The 25,713-nt window shown below is 42.1% G+C and overlaps 1 protein-coding gene across 6 annotated transcripts in view; it reads right to left on the bottom strand.

Annotated features, from left to right (window-relative positions):
* The window catches only part of SNX19 (sorting nexin 19), a 42,022-nt gene that overhangs the window by 13,848 nt on the left and 2,461 nt on the right, over positions 1-25,713 (bottom strand). For 2 of the 6 annotated variants that reach the window (XM_036096483.2, XM_036096488.2), the window contains exons 2-8: positions 23,615-23,753; positions 22,493-22,593; positions 22,257-22,376; positions 20,233-20,363; positions 18,860-18,956; positions 18,184-18,364; positions 15,604-15,733 (exon numbers count right to left, since the gene is read on the bottom strand). In XM_036096483.2, the coding sequence (XP_035952376.1) occupies positions 15,604-15,733; positions 18,184-18,364; positions 18,860-18,956; positions 20,233-20,363; positions 22,257-22,376; positions 22,493-22,593; positions 23,615-23,753 (899 nt within the window). Of the gene's footprint in view, positions 1-10,004; positions 10,171-15,603; positions 15,734-17,936; positions 18,098-18,183; positions 18,365-18,859; positions 18,957-20,232; positions 20,364-21,338; positions 22,095-22,256; positions 22,377-22,492; positions 22,594-23,614; positions 23,754-25,713 lie in introns of those variants that run through there. The other 4 variants (XM_036096484.2, XM_036096486.2, XM_078058762.1 and 1 more) reach the window with 4 other exon arrangements.

The following is a 25,713-nucleotide window of genomic DNA, read 5'->3' as shown; positions in this document are numbered from 1 at the left end:
TGTTTGTTTATTCCATTTACTCCACACATATTGGTGGAGCTTCATGTAAATGCCAAAAGAGTAAGATTCTAAGGTTTTGTGGGAGGGGATCTTATCATTTTGATATCTTCCTCAGCATTTACCATAATAGTGCCAGTCATATAATAAGCCATCAAGTACTGAATGAATCAATCTTATTCCACAATTCTCAGTGATAACTTTGAGTGTTAGAATTTTAAGTTAACTCATTATTATGGCCTATAAAATGGTATTATTTTTTATCTCATTCTCTGTTCTGTTCTCCTGTGAATTCTATTAACCTTTCATCCACCTCCACTTTCCTGTCAGCTGTTTTCCATAATATCCAGTGTTAGCTTTAACTCAAAAAAAGCCAAAACCAAAAACAAAAAACTTTTTTTAGGCTTCTTGCTCTTCACTGAATTAACAGGTCTTCTGCCATGTATATTCTCTCTACTATCCTTGAGTTATGCTCTATTTGAGTTGGGAATCTGCCTTGTGAGTATCATGTGCCAAAGAACAGAAACTGTGGAAACCTTCCCTTTGTACCAGCTTACACATTCTGCATTTTCCTTTTTCTTCCAAAGACAAAAGAACTTGCAGACAGAAGAAAAGATAAAAAATACAATCTGGGCTCCCAGGTCCTTAGTCCTAAATTACTAGGAATACAGTCCCTGCTTCCTCATGTGTCATCATTTATTTTTACACAATAGGAGATAATAATGTACTGATTTGATGAGCAGCCATGGACTTTTAATCACATGTCAGATATGCTGGGCAGAAAGATACTATATCATCCTCTTAATTATGCGTCTCAATCTACCCGGTAGAAAACGGAATCACTCTTAGTTCCTCCTTTTCCCTGTTCCAAATCCACATACCCCCCTGCAACCCCATGGAATTACTGAAACAATCGCTAAATCTAGGTGATGCTACCTCCTCCATCTCAGGCACTCCTTACCCTTTCCCATTTTTATAGCAATTCCTCCTCACCTTTCATTTCTACCGGTGCAACCCTTTCCAAATTTGTCTCCTTGGTTCTAACTTTCCCTCCTTCTATTAATCCTCCAGGGAACTATTTAAGTGATTTTCTTAGTTACAAAGTTGGTCACATCATCACCTGTTTGCACTGTGTAAAAGGCTTCCCTGCAAATGGGGGCAAACTTGATCTCTGAATGGCTCACTGGCTTGCTCTGAGTCCGCACCCTCTTCAGGGTAATATGGCCCCTCCTGTTGCACATCTTCTATTCCTAATCGTACCTGACTTCTTTGAGTATCACAAATTTGCCAGGCTGTTTACTGCTCTGCCACCAATACTCTGTTATCCAATGTCTGCTCTCAACTTCCCTTCACCCTTTCAATCCTGTCTCAGAAGTCACCTCTCCTGTGAGGTTTCTCTGGGCCTCTCATCGTCCATTACTTCATCCCTTCTATTCATCACCTATAGAGTCCTTTTTAAAACCCCAACTTTATATTCTAACTCCTTATTTATAAGATTGCCCCTCCAACTGGATATTAAACTTCCTAGGGTAGGGATTTGGGGTCTTGTTCTGTATTTTGATCACTTAACATCGTGTCTGGCACAGAATGGATAATCAACAAATATTAGTTACTAAGGGAATTAATGCGCTCTGTGGGACAAACAATGGTCTTAAAGGATGGTGCACAGCTCAAAATAAGCTTTGCAAAAGGCAAACATCCCTATACTTAAAGCAGCAAAAGAATAGTAAGCTCTTCATTATTCATGCTTATGGAGGAAGGCAGTTAAGAGATTTAAAAAATAGTGTACAATCTAGAAATCCTTTGTATTTGGCATTTTGTAGGTCTTCATAGAAACATTTGGCAGATTTACCTTCCTAATAACCTTTTGTTTCAGATAACATTAAAATTAAACTGTGTGCCAACAAACCAGCTGTAGGGTAAATGCGGTAAGTATCCTGGGCAGTAAGTCAGCTGAGCTAGAATTAAGAATTCATCATGAATAATCCATGCAATTCACACCTGGTTATGTATTCCCCTGGAAGGTAAGAGAGGTAGAAGGAAAGGAGTGGGTCAGCCATGCTTTGTATCTGGCACTTTCTATAAATCCTAGAGAAGAGAGACACCTGCCAGCAGTCTATGTTTTTGTCACTTTTCCTGCCAAATAGGCCCAGAGGATAGAAGAAACTGAAAGTCAAGCAAAAGCAAAGGGGTTATGAGGACTGAGAGTCACACTTGTATTTTGGGAAGTGCCCCTGATGGATGGAACATCATCAAACTGATTCCAGCCCATTACTTGAAGCTAGTAAGAAGAAAAGAAGATAGCAGAATGTTTGGGTAAAAAGTGACCAAAAGCAAGGGTCAGGTTACCTTTCTAACTAATACAGAAGGAGAGGAACACATTTGAGAAGTTCTGTGTTCATGGGATAAATGAGACTAATTGCAAAGCGAGAGCTCTAGAAATTTGTTCTAGATTTAAGTATTGTGATAGCCTTAGGATTCCAATTTGAAAGCTTCTTACACAAATCTAGTGTACCTCTCAAGACCTTCAGATTAACTTTTCTCGGGCCCTTACTATGTTGCTAATGCACCATATTCCAGCTCTGAAACATCACAGCTGATGGACTTGAAAGCTAGGCACAAAGTCATGCTTCTTGGATGGCTGTCTGTGCTCTATGTTTGATCCATGTAAAAGCAGCAGGACATCTGCCTCACAACCAGAAACCCCCTTAGAGTCTCTGGAACAGTCCACACTTCTGCTCCAAGCCCAAGAGATTCCTCTGTCACCACACTTTTCAAGGCAATACTGAGTATAAAACTAGTTCATACTCTTCTAGGGAAAAGACACACTGAGTGGTCAGAGAACCTCACACAGGCAGTGTGCAGTAATGAGTGGAAATAACACCAGGAAGCCGCAGTTTTGAGCCTGGCTTGACCACTTGAGTGAACTGAGGTCTGGCTTCCTTCTTAATAAAATGGGCTAATTCTTGCCTTGCCTTCTTCACAAAGTTATATCAAGATCAAATGAGAAAAATGAAAGCATTTTTGAAAGTGCTTGTGTGTGCATGAGTTGAAGACTCCTTTGGGTCCTCTTAAAAAACTCTACCAGGTCCTAGAAATGATGGAAAGATCCTGAGTGAGCTTTGCATTTCATGCCTCAATTGTCCCTTTTGCAAAATGGACTCCCCTCCTGGCAGGCTCAGGGGTATACATATTAGAACAGTGAACCATTTCTGTCCTGTATGTTTAGGAAGATTAGGGAGAAACCCCAGGGGATTATGGGTAACGTGAAGATTATATTTTGGAATTCTTCCTAAAACAAGACCCCTATATAACAATGAAACTTCAACTGCAAGGACTGGACTGCAGGATCCAAAATCTCTCTTTTCCCTTCTTTCCTCACTCCCGTGTGAACAGCAAGCTTGGGTCATTCTCAGTCACCAGGCAGCTATCATGAGCCTTTCTTTCTCAGCACCTAGGGCTCGAAGACGGGGGGAAGAAGGGGAAGGCTGATTAAAATGGCCACCCATTCAGAAGAATATTGAGTCCGCAGAGGGGCAAAGGGCAGAGAGAGGGAGAGAAATGCTTAGAACTGGAGCACTGGAAAGAAAGGCAAGACACAAAGGAGGGCAGAAGGCACGGATTTCATTGTTGTCTTGACAACCAAACCCCTGTTGTTCTTGGTGAGTTTACCTAACAGCGAGCTGTCCAGGCTCTGCTCTGGGCAAACCCCACCACTGCAGGAGAGGAAGGAGGAGGGAAATGTGGAGGATGGAAAGATGGTAACTGTGTGCTCTAGCGTGATGGGACTGGCTCCCGACGTCTAACTAGATTACAGGTTAGAGTATGCTCAGCCATGATCTGGAAGAGAATTAGGGACTGGGTTTAAATAAGCACACATGATAGGGTTCCAAATTATGCTGTGAAAATGGTTAGAGGAAGCTGGAAAAGACCAGCCTCAAAGAGAACAAGAGATAGACAGAAGCAGATGTCAAAGTTAAGGAAACAGGGAAAATACTGGAAGCAACACAGGGAAAAGGAACTATAATGAACAGAAGCACCTTGGGGAAGAAGAGGTAACCCAAAGGTATTTGTTTCCAGTTTCTTATCTATAGCCTGAATTTTAAAACCTTTCCAAAAAGACGGTTATCCATCCTGATACTAAGGATATGTAACAGAGCTGTGGTGATGACTCCACAATCTCCACATACTAGTAGGGATTTTGGGGCCACCACCTATGGTTAGAAAACAAGGGGGACAGGGTAGGAGGTAGACAGGGGACTTATTTTGAAGCTGCATTTATATAACAAACATACCATGTTTACACAGATTATGTATTTATTGGGGAAGGGCTAAATTCCCCCCAAGAAAATCTCTGGCACCATACTTACATCAGCACTAGATTAAGGTGTATTTCCTACTAGTTCACCCCCACTCCCTCCCTGCGCTAGTACCATAAGGTCTACTCCTCCACAAGGCACTTGGTGAATCTATATCTAAAGACAGAGGTAGGGGTGCCTGGCTGGCTCAGTTGGTTAAGTGGCTGCCTTAGGCTCAGGTCATGATCCCAGGGTCCTGGGATCCAGTCCTGCATCGGGCTCCCTGCTCAGCGGGGAGTTTGCTTCTCTCTCTCCCTCTGTCCCTGCCCCTGCTTGTTTGCTCTCTCTCAAATAAAATCTTTAAAAAATAATAAAAAAATAAAGACAGAGGTAAAGATCGAACCTCAAGAATTAACATATGGCTGTGTCTCCAACACCAAGTTAACAGGAAAGAGCCAAATGATCTCCATCCATGGCTGAAAGCAGTAAGAAACACCCTTAATCATTTAAGAGGTGGATAAGATTCCCAACATCAGTGCAATCTAGCACTGACAATGTCTACCTCAGTGAGATGGAGATCTAGGATTCTGGTATCCAAAAAGGCCTTGAGTATAGGACCAACTATCTTACAGGGAATACCAAAAGATTTTTTTCAAATAGCTTATAGAGAATACCAGCAGATTTTTTTCGGATGTCCAGCTGGTTTAATCACCGTAGACTCTCTGGTTTACTGTAGGTTTCTGAGTCAAAATATTCTCAAATGAATCAGCTCTAGCACTGACTCCTTGAGGGGTGGAATGCATTCAAAGGGGCAACTTCTGGCAGTACATACTGCTCAAAGAAGCAAGTGTCCACTGAAGACTGATCAGAAGAGAAGGGAGAAGGGTAAGAGATAAAAGAAACTGGGCTCATCTAAAAGTCACTGGCCTGGAGGAGAGGGCAGGTAAGTAGCTTCTGAATCATGGAACAAGACAGGGAATGGTTTCCATTACTATCACCACCAAGACAAGGACCTGTGATTGCAAAATGAATATTCCCTCAACGAAGGCAAATGGGTATAGTTTAACCTGCAGTGCCACCTGGTGCCCAGAGGGAGAATTCCTGTTCTAACTCCCCAAGTCGCAATAGCTTGCTGTGCTTTCCAAGACATATTTAACAAAATGATCTTTCTGTCTTCTGTGCGCATGAACACTCTCTCTCACATAAACACACTGTCTCTGTCTCTCTCAGAGAGTAACTAGATGAAGATATTAAAAATATGTTTAAAGGTTACTTTTTATTTAGAAGCAGAAATAATGCCCTCTCCTCTCTTTAAAATGCTTCGTGTCTGGAATATTCTTTACATTAAACCTGTCTAAATGATACCTATCTTACATCTAGTTCTAAACACTTATTTTCCTCTATAAAGCCTCTCTAATGTTTACGCCCAAGAATCCTATTTTTTTTTTTTTACTGTGTTTACAGTCATCATTTAGCTTCACATTGTTCAATATTTCTAATTGATTCATATGGGTTCTCTCTTCTCTTAGCCTGAAAGGACCTTGAAGTAGAAACAGTCAAACATTAGATCTGAAGAGCTAGCCGGCAGCTGCTCCTTAGTAAGTACACACAGGCATCAAATCTTACACAGACTTTTCAAAAATTATTTGTAAAGAGGTCACCATTAACAAGAACTACATAAAGTTAGTTTCCTAGGAAGCAAATGAAGAGGGTTAGGAGCACCTGGATTAGGCAGTTCCCTGGTTCTGAAGGAACTCTGACGTTCTGCTCTGGATATGACCAGGGAAGACTTTAAGTATATAAGACAGGATGGAAGAGTGCATAGCTAAAGATCATATGAAGAAAGGGACCCGGATTTGAAGGGTGCAGAGAAGAATTTCTGTCTCCCAGGGTCTTTTGCTACTAACAGATCCCAAAGCAAGCACACTATAAGGACTTTTCCAAAAAAACACATTAAAATGTAAACATATTCTTTACATCAGATATGCTACTGCCCTAGCAATTTAGAGTTCCCAAGGAAATGGAACATGGAGCTTGTAAAGATGGACGAGAACTCACAGTTACTGAGAGCTTCTCTGTGCCAGGTATGCGTCAGGAGGCTTTCATTATCATCTCTTATCTTCCAACTAACTTTATGAGCTGGGCACTCTTATTCCCATTTGGAGAGTAATGGAGGCAGAGGGAGGTTAAGTGACTTGTTCTAAGTCACACATATAGTAAGACGCAAAGGAGGATTTGAATTCAGATCTGACTTCCAAGCCCATATTCTTATTTCCCTGTGTGGAAGGAAAGAGGCTGGGAAGCACAACAGCAGGACATGCTTCCAGAGAGGGCCAGCTTAGATGGGCCTCACAGTGGGAGGCCCATGGCAGAGAGGACACTATGTTCTTCTGGAAAGGAGAGTGCCACTAGGATAGGAGAGGGCCTAAAGGGCCCAAAGGAAAAACCTCTTCTCAAGCTCAACCATGGCTCTGGGAATTTGAGGTGCTCACTTAAAGAGCTGTGGGGGAGGGATATAACAGAGACTCAGTTTACACTGGTGTTTCTTGTCCCCCAGCATGACTGAGGAATCCCTGAGATCTTCACTAGTGATAAACAGAGGGACTGATTTGATTGGAATGGCATGTGATGTTCATTCGACCAAATTTGTTAAGTGCCTTCCATGTATATGATTAGGTGCTTATGACAGAATGATGAATAAGACAGAGTCCCCGCTCTGAGGATACTGAAACTGTCCTTCAGAACTGTCCTGGGTTCCTATTTGTAGCTACAGATGGGCAAGAGGTACCAGTAACTTGACCTGAAGAAAGGTACTGAGGTCTAAATACCTCACGAGATTCTGTTTTATTCTTAACTGATGCAATAACCAATTCTGCCTGAGTGTATGAGAATTTACACGCAGAAGTGCAAAAACACACAGGCACAGGCAATCAGGTACCACCTATCTTTTACAACCTTAAAGATGTATTCAAGTAGAAACTGTCAGTATAGGGTAGAAAAGACATGGTATCTTCATTTGAAGGTGGGTGTAGAGTAAGTGACACCCAAGAAATATGACAGGGAGGCCGCTCATAATAGGAGAGACTCCTGGGGCCCTTCTTGGCCCAATCTACAGAAATTGAGAACTTCCCTTTGTCAAGGTCTAGTGGGAGAGGCATGAGACAAGCAGCGTCCCTTTTCTCCCAAGGAAGCACAATACAACGTGAGCAAAGCCATCAGTGCAAAAAATTATTTTCAGGACCTCTAAAAACTACTCGAGTCAATAATGACTCAAGTCAATAAAGGGTCAGAAAATAATCTGACAGGAAAATCTGGAGCCTTGGTTTGAAAGAATTTTGAGATTTAGTTTGTATCTGGGGCTCTTGCAAAAGTATGCTATTTTCCTACAGAAACTGCATAGAAAGAGATCAGGTGTAAGAAACCACAAGGCGCCAGAACTGAATTACAAGAAAGAGAAGTTTATGGAGCAAAGGAGAAAAGCTGTAATCTATGTTCCTTGAGAAACTCTGAATCTTAACTCTGAAAATCTTTTTCTCACTGAGAACAGGATGCAGAAGAGGGATACCCAAAGGAGACTATGCAATCTCTGATCCAGGAGTGTTTTAAGAATAAAATCAGAAATATGTAGATGGAAATCAATTTATATACTACCTAAATGTGCATGTGTCCTTGAGTCCAGTCAGATGGAAAGCAAGAGAGACTAGACGCAAATAAGGCAGAGGGACTTGCAAGTGAGGCCAGTTCTAGTGGGCACAGCTTGGTGAGAAACCCAGCAGGGTGGGGAGGCAGTACAGAGTAGCGGAAATTGCATGGGCTTTGAGGCCAGGATGACTGAAGTAGAAATCGTGGGGCTCATACTTCCTAGCTCTATGATTCTGGGAAGCTTAATCTGAATATCCTTTTCTTCACTTGTAAGATGTGTAAATATAGGTCTATCTCACAGAACTGCACTGCACATCAGTCCATGAAGCACAAAGCTGCTTCGCTGGTATAGTTAGTATTAAATGTCAGCTCCTTTCCTGGGGCACTTGCTTGTATCCTTTGGTGGCAGGCCTGGAGATTCCCTTAAGATCTAACCAAGGTCAGAGAGACCCTTTATCCATCTGCTACCTAGACATGCCCATTGAGAAAGACGTAAGGAACACCTCAGATTCTGGGGTGACCTATGAGAATTAGTGCAGAGGACGTAGTCAGCCATTCGTAACTGTCTTTCAGGAAGACGAACACGCATGCCTGGCAGCACAGCCCTCTGCAGGGGTCCCCTCCTCTCTCTCCACACTCCTTCTCCTGACCTTTCCTGGGAGATGGTTTGTAGGGACTGCATTTCTAAGAAAACGAGTCCATGGCCTGGCATAAAGTCCAGAGCTTGCCATTTAATTTTCTCCTGGGTCCACTGCTTGTTGGACTCCTTAAACCTGACACATTCTTTCTTTTCTCCTTCATCTCTATAGAATTCCTGACTTCACATACTTTTCTATTCTCCTTTGCCCACAGATTACAGAACTTTTCTTCCTTCCTCTTTTTATGCTATTCCATTCTCACGTGCCCCCCAACCCACACACACATATGCACACAAACACACACACTCACTCACTCTTTAAGAAATCCTGATGTAGATGCCAGGAATGTGTCTGCTGCCCTTTTGACACAGAGTCTGATGCCATCTTCGGGGCCATGGGGAGGGCAGAGCCACAGGACGTGGCATTCGTGTACTCTACTGCTAGCCTGCTTCATATTTTTATCATGGCATTGCTCTGGGCATCCAGGCAGGGAACCAGTCCAGCTTCTTCTCATTCCTTTGCTCTCCATCAGGACTCCATAATAATCTCACCCCTTACCTTGGCTGGATCTTCCTGCCCCAAACCTTCTACCATCAATGGAGCACAGTACATCCCTCCTCTTTCCCTCCAACCTAGTCATGTCTGAGTACTTGTCCAATTTCCTAACCCTGATTCTGATGCATGCAGGAATACTGGTAAGTTTCTTCTGTTTTCGGACATGAGCAGTCTGCACAAGCTGGATTCACTCCTTGGCTTAGCCTGCTACCCTCACTCCTCTGCCCCTCCCTTTGTCTCTAGTTCCAAACAAGGAGTGCTCCTTCTTACATAATTGGATGTTCCCAGCACAGAAGCTGACACACGAGGTCAGGCGCGCATGCGTCCAAGATTTCCCTTTGACTTAACAATGCCTTTTTTGGGCATCTAACTTCTCTTCAGCTCCCTTCCCCCACTCTCTCCACGCCATCAACAATCAAGGGAGATTTATGAAGCCTGGCTCAGCTCAGAACTCTTCCAACCTTGGCTTAGAAGGAGGGGTCATGAGGTTGAATTTACTCTCCTTTTTTTTTTGCAGGCTAGAGCGCAAGCTTGAGAGTGAGGGAGCGCACACTCATGACTTGGCAAGAGTTCTTGGCATCCAAGGCAGTTACGCATATATAGGTCTTTTAAGGGAGCAAGGAGAGTAAACAAAGCTGAAGGGAGAACTTATCTTTTTGGAGATGATAATGCAGGAGGTTGGAAAATTAGTAGGACATTTTAAGGAGATGAATGCAAATCTAGATGGCTGTACAGTCCCTGAAGCCCCAGCTGCAGTGTGTTCACGATACTAGAGAAGCGGCAGTAACTATCAGTGGCCCCAATACCGACTATCCTTCTCTTTAAAGTGCAGAGCTCAAAGGAGAGCCCGCGTAATCTGCAAAAGGATACAGCTCCGATCCTTGTGGTTTCAGAGACACAGCAAACATGGTGCTCCCTGGGCAGCAGTGATGGGGACAGTCTCAGAGAGGCCAACACCGAAGCAGGAAGCAGGCAGGGACCATACCATACCTCTTCTCAAAGTAGCAATGGTAGGTGGAGTGGCAGGGAAGGTGCTGTAGCTTTGGGGGGATATCAAATTTCAGCTTATTTGCTTACCAAAGCAAGTAAAGCTCAAGAATGTAACACTGTATGAACCTCTTTTTAAAAATAAAAAGAAATGTAAGCTGTCCAGGGGAGAAGTAACATGGGCTGACCTTAGGATGCTGCAGGGCCCTTTGTGTTACATGTGAATTTGCATACACAGAGCCGTGGAGTTTACAAAGTGACTGATAATCTCCTCTTGAGGAATGCAGACTACTCTGAGGCAAAGATATCTGTTGGTTTTTAATCCCTTCAAATCCCAGGGCAATCCATGAAAGATAAAGTCATTATAGCTGAAAATCACACGAACATGGGTTCGAATTCTGCCTGTGGTATACTTACTAGCTCTGTGATCTGGATTAAATAACCACAATTCTTTGTAAGCCTCAGCTTCCTCATCTTTGAAATGGGGATCATAATACCTCTTTCACAGGGCTTTTGAGGGGATTAAGTGATACAATACGCTTGTGTGTTCAGCACAGTGTCTGCACAAAGTAAACTCTCAACAAAGGTTTGCTGGATACTAAATATCCTGAAGGTGACAAGGTGATCAATGTCTACAATTTGAGTCCTGAAATAAGCCCTGTCTTTTCCGTGTCTACCACACACAGGGGAACTTGCTGGTACGAGACCACAGACCACAGATCCTTCATGCCCCTGGAAGGGGAATTGGGATTCTTTTTCCAGATAGCCACGGTTTCTTCTTGACTCCTATTGTAAAAAAGCTTCAAGAGCACTGTGAACCCAGCACAAGATATTTGAGAAGAGGGTCATGTTTATATATCATTAAAAAGATGGAATGATTTCTAGGGAAAGATGAAAGGCCTTGACCAGGGAAGGATAAGACTCTTAGTTCTAGTCTGTGGAGACTCAGGGTGAGAAGGGTGTCAGCCGGCTGTGTTCCTATTTCTATTGCAGCTAACACAAAATAAAATGGACTTAAGGATAAAATTTGGTTAGAAATAAGTAAGACCTTTTTGACAGGAAGGGATATTAGACTACTGAATAAGTATAAAATATCATCGCCTGGAAAAATTTATGATAACAGACCACAGTTACAAAGAGTTTTCCAAAAGTAAGAGCCACAATATTCTGTTCTTGCACAAGATTCATACTGGCTTCATTCAAATTCACTAAATACATCCAGAATTTCCCTCCTTTAACAAAGAGATGCCACCTCATTTAAAAAAAAAAAAAAAGTAAAAGGAAAGTCAAGGGAAATTTAGCTGTAAGCCCTCTCCCTGATTTTGCTTATGGTGTGAGCTACCCGTGGGTTTTGCTCGTTTTCATTCACCTGACAGCTATGTACCCAGCTAACCAGAAGCGTGGTTCTAGTGGAAGTGTCAACAGATGGGGGACATGAAGGATAAAACTTATCTTGATTCAAAGTCCTTTTCATGAGGAAAGGCACTACTTGATTCCAGCAGCTCTCCCCACCCATGTAACCAGGAGCACCAGTAATCCTGGAAAATACTGAACTCTGTACTTAACCTATGCTTGTCTATGCTGGAAAGAGACGCAGGTAGTCTGCTTCCCGATGTAAGACACGGGAACACTCTGGTTGTTGCTTTAACAAATGAGCCCATTGGCACAAAGTCACCTTGAAAGGCCTTACAAAGTCTCTATTGTTTAGGAGCTCTATTCTGTGTAACTCACAGACAGGCATAGTGGGGACAGTGGTAGCTACGGGACGAGACTGGCATAGAGTGGGTCATCCTGAAGACACAAGTCATCCTGAAGACATAAAAGTAGAGCAAATTTTGGGCCACTAGCTGGAGCAATTAGAAAAAGAAAATACTTTTTATCCTTCTTTCCTTTTTCTGAAGTGCAAATATTAAGACCTAATATCTACTTGGACACTTTTTATGAACCTAAACAGATCGATACTATTATTATTCTTATTTACCAGATGAGGAAACCAAAGCTCAGAGAGATTAATCATAGCAGAGAAGTAGTATATAGTGTAGATAAGAACCTGGGCTTTGGAATACCTGGGTTTGATTTCTGGCTCCACCACGCATTAGCTTAATGATCATGGATAAGGCCCTCAGCTTTAACCACCATGAAACTGTACAAAATGTGAAAAGTAGGGACTGAGTCTGTTTCATTCCTACTGACCAGCCCGGTGAATAAAGGAGTCAGACCAAAACAATTTCCCAGCTGGACAGAGAGGTAAGAGTATTTCAAGGTAAAGTGGATGAATGCTACAAACAGCCTGGACAACTGTCTACCAGTATGCTCACACCAGAGGGCACAATATATTTACTTCTGCACATCCCACCCGCTCCACTTTATCTTTGTCTCTTCCCTATCCCTAGAGAATTTATAATCATCGCCCACTGAGGTAAACGCAATCTGGCTTAGAATTCTCAATCAGAAATTCCCTTATATTTAATTTCCCAAAGAACCCTAACTATGTAAAATACTACTTCTTCAATGATCTGCCTATAATTCCCAAATATATTTCTTTCCTTACCTGTTACTTGCTCAAGCCCTTTAATATTCTGAGTTGTTCAAACTTTAGGTAAACTTCTTCCTACCTGAATCTTAATCTTTTAAAAATTTCTCCTGACTCACCTATACTTTTCTGTTCCTACTGAATAATTTCTTGTGTTTTGAAACCAATTCATCATGTAAATGACTTCAAGGACAGGGGGTAATCAATTATCACATACTAGCTAGTTTTAGAATCTTCCAGTTTTGGGAAAGCACTTGGAAGATCAGCAAGGGGAAACTTAATAGAGGAAGAAAGAAACGAAGGCTCAGTTAGAAACATTCACAGGTGACTGAATAAAAACAGAGAGACTCTACTTCAAGTATGAAGGTAATGAGAAAGGAAATGTTTATTCTTTTATCTAACATTTAATGAGCATTTTCTATGTCCTGGGTCCTGTGTAAGTTGCTGGGGATATACAGCCAGGTCTACTCCTTAAAGAACTGGTAGTCTAGGGCAAAGTTTCTCAACTTCTGCACTGCTGATATTTTGGGTAGGATGATTCATTGTTGTTTGGGGGGGTGGGGAGAATGCTGTCCTGTGTAGTGTAGGATGTTCAGCAGCATCCCTGGCCTCTACCCACTAGATGAAATAACTTCCTGCCTCCCTTCGCAGTTGTGACAACCAAAAATATCTCCAGATATTGCCAAATACCCCTGGGAGAAAATTGCCCCCCATGTGAGGACTACTGGTTTAGGGAAAGAATATCATTTCTCTAATACACTGTGATAAGTATAATCATCACAACTTTGAAAGTAGGAAAGAGGGCTCCTTAGTTCTGGGGGAAGGTGGGAGAGGATACCACAAAAAAGTTTCAGAATAAATGACATTTAATGCTTAATTTTTGAAAAATATTAGCAGTAGGCCAAGCAGACAAGAGGGAGAGTTTTGGACATAGGGAAGGAAACAGAACGAGAGAGACATGAGATAGAATGAGTAGGAGAAGAATGAACAGAGAAAGACCATTCTGGTAGAGATAAGAGGATGAACAAAGGCCTGAAGGAAGAGAGACCACTGAGTGTTCAGGTCACGATGAATGGTTTGCATGGGGGAGAATTAGAAATAAGGCTGGGATCAAACCATGTCATATAAGAAAGGAGCTGAAATTTTAATATAATAAATATATATTTTAAACACAGTGGAGCCCTTTTTCAAACAAAAAATTACCCAGATCCCTAGCCTATTACACTGACCAAAATGAAATTTCTTTGATTAGATCATTGTCCACTCAGTTTTCGCCTTAGCTTCTAAAGCACCTCTGTGGAACCCTAGAACTCTGGGAAACAGTGGAAAAATCACTTCTGTAGGCAAGAGGGCACCACTGAAGGATATTAAGTGTGGACTATATGTTCACATTTGCTTTTCGGAAAAAGCACTCTAGTGGCAGAGTTGAGTATGGAGGAGGGACAGAGGGGAAAGTCAAATGGCATGGAGACTAGTCAGCATTTTATATGTGGGTTTCGCTTGGAGACCAGTTGTCAGCTACAACATGTAGGAAAAAGCACATTGGCTTTGGAGTTACACACATCTAGCTTCAAAGTGCAGGTGTCATTAACTATGACCTTGGGTATGCTAGTTGACCTTGCCAACCTCTATTTTCTTCTATAAAATGGGCTACCTACCTCACTTGGCTGCTACAAGAAAATGTATGTACACAGAAGTCAGGTGCTGGCATATGATGAGCGCTCAGCAGATACGAAAGTGCATCCTCTTCTTTCACTAGGTCTTTTTATTATTAAAGCTCCTTAAGCTTCCCTGATCTTAAGTAACTCTGAGAGTAGGAGGGAAGATTTACTTGCTCCTTGTTAATGGATTTTCTACTTGTAGAACTGACACATAATTCTGTTTTTAAAAACAGTTTTTCTTCAGGGCGCCTGGGTGGCTCAGTTGTTAAGCGACTGCCTTCGGCTCAGGTCATGATCCCAGGGTCCTGGGATCGAGCCCGCATCGGGCTCCCTGCTCCACGGGAAGCCTGCTTCTCCCTCCCTCTCCCACTCCTCCTGCTTGTGTTCCCTCTCTCGCTGTGTGTCTCTCTGTTAATTAAATAAATAATATCTTAAAAAAAAACAAAACAGTTTTTCTTCTTGGTGTGACCTATTATCATGAGCCATATGCTAACAGAAGAGGTCAGAATTGGGCTTCTTGTTACTTTAGGATCTGCCAGGATGTCTCAAAAGAGAGCAATCAAAACAAGAATGGTCAAAACACAAGCAAGCACTGTTTATAACTGTCTGGTTCTGAAACCATGTCTCTGGCCATCCTGAGTTTAGCAAAGTTTGTGTCAGTTTCATGGTTAGAAAGTTAGCACCTAAAAACTCCATCCATGTGCAGACCTTTTAGGAGATGTAAGTGGTGTTGGGATCACAGTCCACATTTTATATCTAAGTACACTTTTATTCCTTACCATCCTGTGTAAGTACTTCTTTAGTTGTGAATATTTACACACCTTTTGGAGAAAACAATCTTTATTTTCAGAGCACTGATCTGTTTTCTCCTTGTCTCATTGTTTATCATCACAGTAAATACATACTGTCAGTGAAGAGAAATGTCAATTTTAACGAGGTGAAAGGTATAGGGGTTGGGGGTATAACTGGGTGGAGAACTGATCCCCGAGCAGGAAGAGTTGAGGTGAAGTGTTTTAAGATCACAGGCAGTGTCTATAACTCAGTGGATTATGCCAGAAGTCTTACAGAAGCAGACCCATTTATACTTTAGATGACGAGGTGATTAACACAAGCCTTTTGGTACTCTTCAGGCAGTCTTCATCCCTGTGCACCTATGACAGAGTCTCTGTCTTTCCTTATGGCTGCAGGTTTCCTGGATTCTACACTTTCCCTCTCCAGTGCAGAATTCAACATCACATCTAACCCCTGTCCAACTTGAGACTCTAATACAACGGAGAACTCTGCCATCTTACCTCTGAACTAGGGTCCCAAACATAAGATGAAGAACTTTCTGCATGTTTTCTGTACATAGCCATCTCCACTGCTCCATCAGCAGCAAGAGGAGCAGATCTAGGGCTGTGTCAGCGAGCTCTGTGTCTGCTCCTGGGGTATGAAAAGGCATCAAAAGTAACTCAGAAGAGACCCATTCTGGAGGAATATATTTCAATGCACTGGATCTTCACCTTTATATCAATCATCTTGTATTTCTGTAATTCTTCTGTACTTAAATCAAGAGATGTTTATATCTAAAAAGTTCAGTGATAGGCTCTGTATTTCTTTATAATTCTTTGTTTATATTCCTTAGTCACTCAGTAATACTTATCTTTCTAAATGATTTTGCATATAATTATTTTACCCATCTAGCTTCTGTTTCTTTTGGATTTCCCCCGGGAAACTAAATACATTCTGTTCCAAGTAACTGCTCCCAACTAGTGACTAACTGGAACTGGCAAGGCCCAGTCTCTTCCATCTTTATATTCCACTGGCCTCCACAAAGCATCATGGAAATGTTGTGGGCAGCAGATTTGGGGAAAGTTTTGGGATTCATTCTCCTGTAAACAAGTTGCTTTGAAAGCATCTCCATTACACAGAGCTGTTGGGTTGGGATCCAGAAGGCTTCAGTCTGGTTTTGAGAGAACATGCGGTTCAAGGAAGAGCACTCTACCTTTGGTAAAATATGCCATAACAATGACTGATTTCTTTCCTCTTTCAAAGACTGGAAAGACCACAAGTGACTTCACACGCATGCTAAGCTGAAGTCTCCTGAACAGATGTACTTTATGGATGGAAGCATCTGTTCTTTTAACCCCGTTCAGGGGGTCCCTTGTCATCTGTGATTTGCTTCCCAGGAGATGTCCCCAGGAATACATAATGTTCCAGAATGAATCTCAGCAATCTGGTGCTACTGCTGTGATTAATATCATAATTAATCATCAACAGTAATTTTGTTAGTCTAGGACAAATGGGTATTGTCTTGGCCAACTTGCCCAAGCTCTCCTCCCTAAAGAGTTCTTTAGGACATTTAGTAACTTCAGATTTGGATGAATCTTCCAGAACCGAATCCTACTTTTTTCTTAATCCCATCTAATATATATATCTTTTCTGTGCTGCTTTTCAAGGGGGCATGGGAACTGATATGTTTTCTTTCCAGTCATTTGCTCAAAGACAGGATATTCAATTCCTTAGGAAACAGCACCATCCTGAGCATCAGCCACCCTTGTGGATTTTATGATTTTCTCAGGTTTAGCGTTTACCTAGAGCTGCCACCATGTGGTGACAGCTAGTCATAGCAGTAAAAAATAAAGCAAAATGAGGCACTGAGTCCTCTGAAGAAAATGGTAAATTTCCTGTCATGTGAGCATTTTGAGTTTCTCAGGGCTAGAAGAAAAGCTCAGGCATGAACTATACCCTTAGAGATATGATGTTCAAAATTTACAGGCTTGACTTTGGCTAGAATTATACTGTTTTACCCATTTCCTCTTATTTGTAACTTCCTACAGTTCTCTTACAATTCTGCGGTCCTAACACTTCATTTACTTAACCAGTGAGGTATGTGGGAAGAGGTGGGGTTATGAACTTCATTTTTCACACAGTTAAGCTGAGGTCCATACAGTAGAGGTCAGGTGACGTCGTTCAAGGGCACCTGAGAAACAATGCTGAAATCAGCCTTTTTTTTTTTTTTTTTTTTTTTTCCCCTTCTGAACCCAGGGTTTTGTGATCTTTTCTTTTCAGTGGGAGCCTCTGTCTTGGTGGAACTGAAAAACTTTTTTATACGTTCTAGCTCAGCAAGCATACTAATATCCAGGGCTCCCACTTTTTCCTCTGTAAAAAAAACATCTGCACTTCTTCTGGGAAGCAAACCTCCCTGTCCTCACCTCTTCTCCCTTCCTGCTCTATGTTGGGGAACTGGGTGGCATCATTTGCTATGGCAGTAAATAAAACAGAAGGAAAAGATTCAGGGAAAAGGAAGAATTCCATGTTGTACTTCAGTTGCCCTATGGTGTATCTAAGTGGAGATTTCCGGTAAGCAATTGGAAATACGACATCCAATATTTAGGCATCGTCAGCACACGTTAGATTTAAAATCAAGAGTACAAATGAGATCACTCAGGGGTAGGATGCAGGGTAAGAACAGAAAGCCAAAAATAAAGTTCTGGAAGGCTAGTAAGGGAACCAACAAAGGGGACTGACAAGGGACCACAAGAGAGGTGGAGAGAAAACCAGGAAAGGGGTACCACAGACACTTGTAAAGGGAGTAGTCCAAAAATGCCAAAGCACGGCAAAAATAACATAAATAAGATAATGATATGATAAGCATGGATCTTATTTTGCTGGACCAGAACTTCCCATTTTTGTGCCCTGCTCCTCTGTTTGACTCAGCTCTGGGGACCGTGTCAAATTCTTCTTTGTATCCCAGGACTCGGCACAGCACCTCAAACACTGGTGTTTAACACATGGCTTGCTTAGCTGAACACAAGAGAAATTACATCAACAACTCCCAATGATCACACCCTACCTCCCTTCTCTGTGGGAGCAGAGATCTTGTCACGTACCTGGATCACCGTTGCTGAGGTCTCGGGCCGGCACAGCTGCATCTGACAAGTAACCATCCGTACAATCTTTGGGGATTTGTTCAGGATCTTTTTCTGGGGCTTCTGCTGGCTGCATTTCTAATAACTTTGTCTGTTTTTCAATAAAGGATTCCATCCCAGACATGGATAGGATTTCTGACTCCTAGAAAGAGCCAGCGGCACATCACATAAAGAATGAAGAAAATAGGAGAGTAACCGTGGCCCTTCAGCTTTTCCCTGTTCCTTCCCTGCATCAGTATCATGAGTACAGAACGCAACGTACTCTGTGACCACCTTCAGAAAATTTTCACTTTCTACCTAAATTGCAAGTAAAACAGTGCCTTTTTTATTCTCACTCGCTGCAAATACATTTGGGTCATCTGTTCTCTCCCAAGAACTGGCTGTCCTTCTCATTCTGCCATCCTTCATTCCAAGGCTATGACCCTTGAGAAGCCAACCTACTGGCCCAGAGTGGGTAGGAATTAGAAACCACCAAGAGAAAATACTTTTAGAATAAAAATTAGAGATCCAGATGCTGGTTAAGTCCTTTAGCAAGGCACCTACATCTCTCCTGACTTTGGAGAATGTCTCAATTGTCCGTAACTGCAGTATCGACATCCCAGCTATTAATTCCAGGAGTTACCTAGGAAGTTCTTACCGCATTGCCTTCCTGGAGACAATAGAGAATCTTCTGAGGTGCCTCACTTATAGTCAGTGCTGGAGCAATCTTACTGGAGGAGAACCTCAATCTGGACCTGGTATTGATACAAAGAGCAGAAACAGAACACGATTCATGGTTTTGATCTCCAAACAAGGGCTGACAAGTATTAATGCTTTAAAACAAGAACACCCATACTTATTCTTGGGAGTTTACTGTGGTCAGAGTTGCCAGGAAAGACCTGGCCCTGAAATTCCCGAAACGATATACATTCTGGCAATTCTTTATACATAGTACAACCACTGCACTAAGCTGTGTCCGTGATGCATTTGTGAAAGGGCTTTTGTTAATGTAAAATAGGGACCAGTCTATCATGGTTGTATTCCCATAAGTTAGAAGAATGGTGAGCATATACTACATACTCATTAAAAATATGTTGGAGATTAAATTGACAAGTGGCATAAACCAAGGTTTTTGTTGTTGTTAGTACCCTTTTCATACATCCACTTATTCTCCTAGTGTTCCAAATAAAAGTAGGGAAGGGACCACAAGTGCTAACCTCATGTTCAAGGCTCTTAAAAGCACAGATATCACGGTCACTCTTCAAAATATGGGCTCAGTAAAAAAAGGCTAAAAATTGTTTTAGTGCTGGTCCATGAGACATGAACACAGAGACAAAGACAGTCAGTCAGACATACAGACACAAACATACAAACTCTCCACCCCCCCAACACACACACACACACACACACACACACACACTCTCTCTCTCTCTCTCTCTCTCTCTCTCTTTCACTCACTCACTCTCTTCATAACGGTCCAGATACAGATATGAAGTTTACAGTAAGGGTTAAGTGTGGTGCCCTTCCTTTCCACATGTTGGCTTTGAAAGAGTGTATGTGGGACTCTAGTGCAGGACAGAATAGCCTAAAATAGGCCCTACGCATGTTTATTCTGGCCCTTTCCTGTTTATTGCTAGTACGTGCATCTTCTGAGCTAAGATTTCCAGAAATGATGACAAACAGAGATCAGTTATAAGCCTTAATTCTTAATAGGAAAGAAACACCTCAATTTTCCAGGAAAATAGAAAAGGAGAATATCCATATTCTACAGTTTTCCTTCTAGTCAAAACTCCCTGGTCAGTTTAAGTTCTGGGTTCCCATGGCAAGACATTCAGCAGGGATGCCTATGCTGGATCTCAGGCTCCTTTGGGTTGAGGACTGAGGAGTGTAGGTCTGGCTTTGTATAAAAACTGGTATGTATGACCCATCTCCTCTCTCTTAGGGCTGGAGAGTGGGGATAGGCTTTGGCTTAGGACTGGCAATCACCCTGAGAACTGGAAAGGGTCCCCGGGTGACTGAAGGGCTTCTCACTTGCTAGGCTTCTTGCCTTCTGTCTGGGGCTTGCTTTCTGTCTCGGCCTCACTCAGCTCTTCTGTGGGGCTCTGGGGTTCGGAGCGAGGAAATGCTGTCTTCAAGGTGTCCACGATAGCACTTACCACCATCTGCAGGGGTCAGAGGTGCAGGGTCAGACAGAAACCACCAAATGAGCAGTTGTCTCATGGTGCTTTATGCAATGAAGATGAGCAGATAGCTAGGGTAGCTAGTGGAGACTTTTCATCGGCATCGTCAGATACCAGGCACATTTATTGGCAACCATCCCCTCCTTTCTCGATGGCCATAAAAATCTGCTTCCTCACAGAGTTAAGACAAACAATGCCATGGGAAAAGAAACCAAAACAGTGAGATAAATAAAAAGCTGGGAGTTCTGCAGGCTGGTGAAATACTTTTCATTTTTCAATTTCTTTCCTTGTATATGAAAGAATGATTTTTAATTTCCAAATCAATAATACTTTCACCAAGATCTGAATAAATGGAAGTGATATAGGTAGGAATATATGGAAAAGAGAAAGAGTAAAGATTATCAAATGAGAAATACCTTCTAGAAGCATATATAATATTAACATGTTCAGAGTAAATTCACAGAGTAAAGAACTGGTTTTTCCAGTTAATCCAAACAATTTCTCTTCTTTACAGAAAGAGTAACAAAAATCACTCATGTCAAAATTTAGGAATCTGCATTTGATATAAACTACTCATAAAGACCAAATAGAACAATCCTCACTGAAGAGTAAGAGTTGTATTTCTCAGAATGGAAAAATGGCATATAGATATAAAATGTACATATAAAATGTACAAATGAAACCCTAAAATACCAAAGAAATGAGAAGAAATCTTTACTTTTCTTTTGGTGCTCCTTGCTAATTAACACTGCCGGCTCAGAGCAGCATCACGCCTTCCTTAATTCATGCCTGTGTTCACCCTCTACAAGGAGTACGGCCAGCACAGCTGAGACAGGGCTGAAGTGTCAGAGTAAGATGACAGTAAAGCACAGGGGATAACAAACCAGGGAAAGAACACAGAGGACCGCATGAATAGATAATGCAGCTTAGAAAACATAACTTGCTCTCAAGGCTCACCAAATTGTAGTCTGTGGGGAGGGTCCGTATCTGCTCTGTTCACTGCCGTATCACCAGCAGCTAGTCCTGTTCATGGTCAAGCTCGTACTTGACCAGGCAAGCAGTAAGTGGCTGGTGAGTCAGTGAGTGAACACATCTGTGTGGATGGACACATCTGCATGGAATTCTGGGGATTCTACCTCATTCATCCCTTTCCAGTTTGCAGCTTTTTCCTCACAGCAGTGCATGTCTCCTAATTCCTACCACATGAAATTCCACTTTTTCATTTTATCCTCTGAAGTCTAGAGAGAGGCCCGCCTTCTGCCAATGAGTCAGTGTTTTCTAACCTTTTAAAACATATGCCATCTTTGGATAAACATAAACTGCAGACGTGTGCCCTGGAGACTCTAAAATCAGCTGGTAATCACTGCCTACAGGATACGTGTTCCACAAATGTCCTTCTCCTACCATCTCCAAAGGTTCTGAGACACCCTCTCAAAAAAAGTGTAATTCTTTCCATGCTCTGTTCTCCAGCAGAGATTTAGACTATACCGGTCTAAATCAAGCTTAGTGTCCTGTCTTGGGGCTCTTCTTCCTGAGTGACCAACACCAGGAATGATCTTTATCCCCAGGAGAAACTTTCCTGCCCCCACCGATCTATGGAGGTACAGATCTATCTTCACCTTCCTCCGCTAGAATAACAATGTCATAATATCCCCTAGGAGATATGTGTACACATACAGTGTCCGAGCTGCTCACTGTAATTCAGCAAGGTGATGGTCCAACCAATATTTGCAACAGGTCTTAAAAATTCTAGTCCACGTTCTATGGACTCCTCTCTGCTTTCTCTCTGTACCCACTACTTCCTTTATTTTTCAATCACTACCTACACTCTGGTGAGAAACTAAAGCTGAGCGCACACAGTGGCCCTGCTGGTACCTTGTCTATTCTGGACACCATGAATGGTTTCTTGACAAAGGCAATACGAGCATCTGTGTTCAGAGCAAGGAACTCCTGCATCTCCTCACTGTTAGCAATCTCCGGAATGGCACAGAGTTGCTGCAAAAGACACAAGAAGGATTTCAAAGAGAAATTCTGGTCCCCAAGTCTCTCCAACTTGGCTTGGGTATCTGATAATTAGAATGAGAGCACAGCCGAAACAGAAGGATGCTGACCTTTAGAAAGGATTCCAGGAGGCTCTTTCGGGCTTCTACTCTGTCACTATCCATGTTTCCAAATGGAAGGTCCGGAAAGAGCTTTTTAGGACCCTTCACATCTTAAAAAAAAAAAACAAAAACACAAACTCATTCACTTAACATTCACTGAGAGATATTCCATATAAAATACATCATATATGTAAAGGAAACAGAACTGTTGAATATATTCCTGAGATTTTTTTATTTCAGGAGTTCCAAATATACCCCAAGGATATAGTACATACAATCTACTCTCGTTATCAGTGTTCACGCTAAGGTATAGGAGGCCATATGCTACGGTAGTTACAAATGAGGGCTCTGAAGTCTAGGTGCCTGAGTTTAAATTTTTGCTCCAATCCCTACTATAAGAATGCCTAATTCTTCTTTGACTTTTTTCTCTGTAAAGTGGGGATAATGATAGTTCTCTATCTCATAAGCTCTTAGGAGAATTAAATGAGCTAATATGTGTAAAGTGCGTAGAAGACAACCTGGCATACGTTTTCAAGCTTGGTTCAGTAGTAACTATTGTTATTAAGAAAGAAAATGCATAACTGAAATCCACAACTTATGCCTAAACTTATTAAAAAGTTTATTTGGGTGATCATCAGTTGTTGTTGTTGTTGTTGTTTTTTTAAACAAAGTAGCTGCTTACTAGCTTATTTTTAGAGTTAAATTTTATTACATTTTTTTACTGTTCCTGTGCCTTATGGGTATCAAATAGCAAACACCCAAAAAGCCTGGTTGTTAAAGGAAGGATGGCAAGCATTTCTGGAAACTATTTTTAGAGCAATTCATCTCTGTATGTATGTGGAAAAGTTGATTTAACGTCTCACGCTACCTCACGGACACAGGTGGAAATGTGAAAGTTTCTTAAGCTTAAACTAGATGGGCCCCAGAACAAAGCATTAAGTGGCAAAGAAGTGCCTCAGAAAGAATGCGATCAGTGCTAGCCAGTACTAAAACCCAAAACATCTGAAAGCAAACTGGGGGAACACGGGCCCCTTGATGTTCTCCTCCTCCATCCTTCCCCACAAATAGTAGGCCTCCAGCCTCTCATATCAGGGAGCTAGATGTGTAAAGCGGGCTGGGGAAACTCCTGACTTTTTATGAACTTTCGGAGATCTGATTTCTCTTCCAGACGCGTCTGCAGATTGAGGAACTCGCGGTAGCGGCGATTCACAGTGTGGTAGGCCACCTGCTGCAGGCCACTGCTGTTCTCACCATCCAGGGCCGTCTCATACTGTTGAATGAACACATTTGTTTAGGGCATCAGCTCAATGGCCACACAGTAAGAGCAGAGTAGAGGTAAAGGGAGGGAGACGTTCCTATTCTGTTTCTTTTCTTTCTTTTCTCTTTTTAAACTTATTTAAGAGAGAGAGAGAGAGAGAGCGCGCACGCACGAGTAGGCAGAGTGGCAGGCAGAGGGAGAGAGAGAAGCAGGCTCCCGCTGAGTAGGGAGCCCGATGTGGGGCTCAATCCCAGGACCCTGGGATCATGACTTGAGCCAAAGGCAGACGCTTAACTGACTGAGCCACCCAGGTGCCCCTATTTCTGAACCTAGTAGATCTGATTGCTGCTCTGAGTTGTAATGAATAACTCAAATTTCCAGGGCTGCTGAATTAAGGAATGAGATGTGTTTCCCAACATATGTGGCCCAGAAAGAGCAATGAGTTTTGCTGTTGTCCATTCCCTCCTTCCACCTCAAAACTCCCTCCTGCAACACTTTCTTTACTTATAAAAATGGCTATAGGGCTCCTGGGTGGCACAGTCGGTTAAGTGTCTGTTGGCTTTGGCTCAGGTTGTGACCTCATGGTCATGGGATCGAGCCCTGTGTCAGGCTCCACACTTGGAGTGGAGTCTGCTTGCGATTCTCTCTCCCTCTGCCCCACCCGCTTGTCTCCCTCTCTCTCGCTCTGAAATAAATCTTAAAATGGCTATATTACTATTTTTCACATCTCAAAGAGTATAAAACAGAAGGCACAAGAGCACCTCTTTCACTCCTAAATTATGGGTTGGATGTTATAAGAGGATAACCATTTGCCATTATACTTGACCAGTGATTGATTATGTTAGTTGGGGGGGAAGAACAAATAATCCAAAACAGCTGATGAATAAAATCATTTGTTTGCCTGCAACGCATTAAAGGAACATGTGTTTTTATTTTGCTTTGGGCAGATTATTATTCTTGGAGCTAAACTGAAATTTTTTTTTCTAAGCACATATCATCTGTATGATTGGAAGTCACATGAAGACTGGAGATGTTGTAAGGGGTCAAAGTTTGCTGTCTTCATATGCGTAGAGGGCCAGTATGTGGGAAAAGACAACTTGTACTGAATGTTCCCCCAGAGCAAACACCCTGAACAGCATGAAAGCTGCAACTCAGTACAGGGTAGACTTTTTGACAGAGCAGTTAAGATATAATGATTGATGTGCAAGAACTATGTATGTACTTGTTCTCATTAGGGGTAGGTTACCATTATTGTCTGGAGGAGGTATTATACTGTGGGGCAGGTGACGGAAAAAATGATCTCTTTGTTGGTGGGGCTTAAGGCTGTCTTAAAATTTTCTAGAGCCAGAGAGAAGTATTCATTATGAACTGACATGCGCAAAGTAGTAGTCCCTCAGACCAGCACTGAGAAGGAAAAGGCCTAGGTGAGAGACACAGACAGAATTCAGGGTGGGGCTCTCAAACTTAGGGCACCTGGGAGTTTCTGTGGAATATTCTGCTCCCTGAGCGACACTAATCGATACTCATACATTCCCAAACCTGGCTGCACCTCAAAAATCAATTAGGCTGCTTTTTAAATAGATTCTGATAGGCTCTGATAGATCTGAATGAGAATTTACAAAAATCCCTCTTCAGGTGATTGGGAGGCAGTCTATCCTAAAGCCAGTTTTAGGGAGCCACTGCTGTAACTGAACTCACCACCTGATACATGATGATACATATGATACCTTCATATCATCTCTGCCAAGTAGTTCCTACTTCTGTGCTTAAACAACTCTAGGAATTAGAAACCTGGTACCTTCTGAGATATTATACATATATATTTATTTATTTATATGTAAATATGTATATTTACATATACAGGTAAATAAACTTCCTGCCTAAACAAAGTACAAAAGACACTAGTAATTAAGAAAGGAAAGAAAGAAATTAACAGGGAAGTTTGGTAAGAGAATTTCTGGACAAGACTCTA

This window comes from Halichoerus grypus, chromosome 11 (genome assembly GCF_964656455.1).
Source record: "Halichoerus grypus chromosome 11, mHalGry1.hap1.1, whole genome shotgun sequence".
Classification (NCBI taxonomy): Eukaryota; Metazoa; Chordata; class Mammalia; order Carnivora; family Phocidae; genus Halichoerus; species Halichoerus grypus.
The sequence above is the reverse complement of the archived record's forward strand: the minus strand, read 5'-3'. Positions and strand labels throughout refer to the sequence as shown.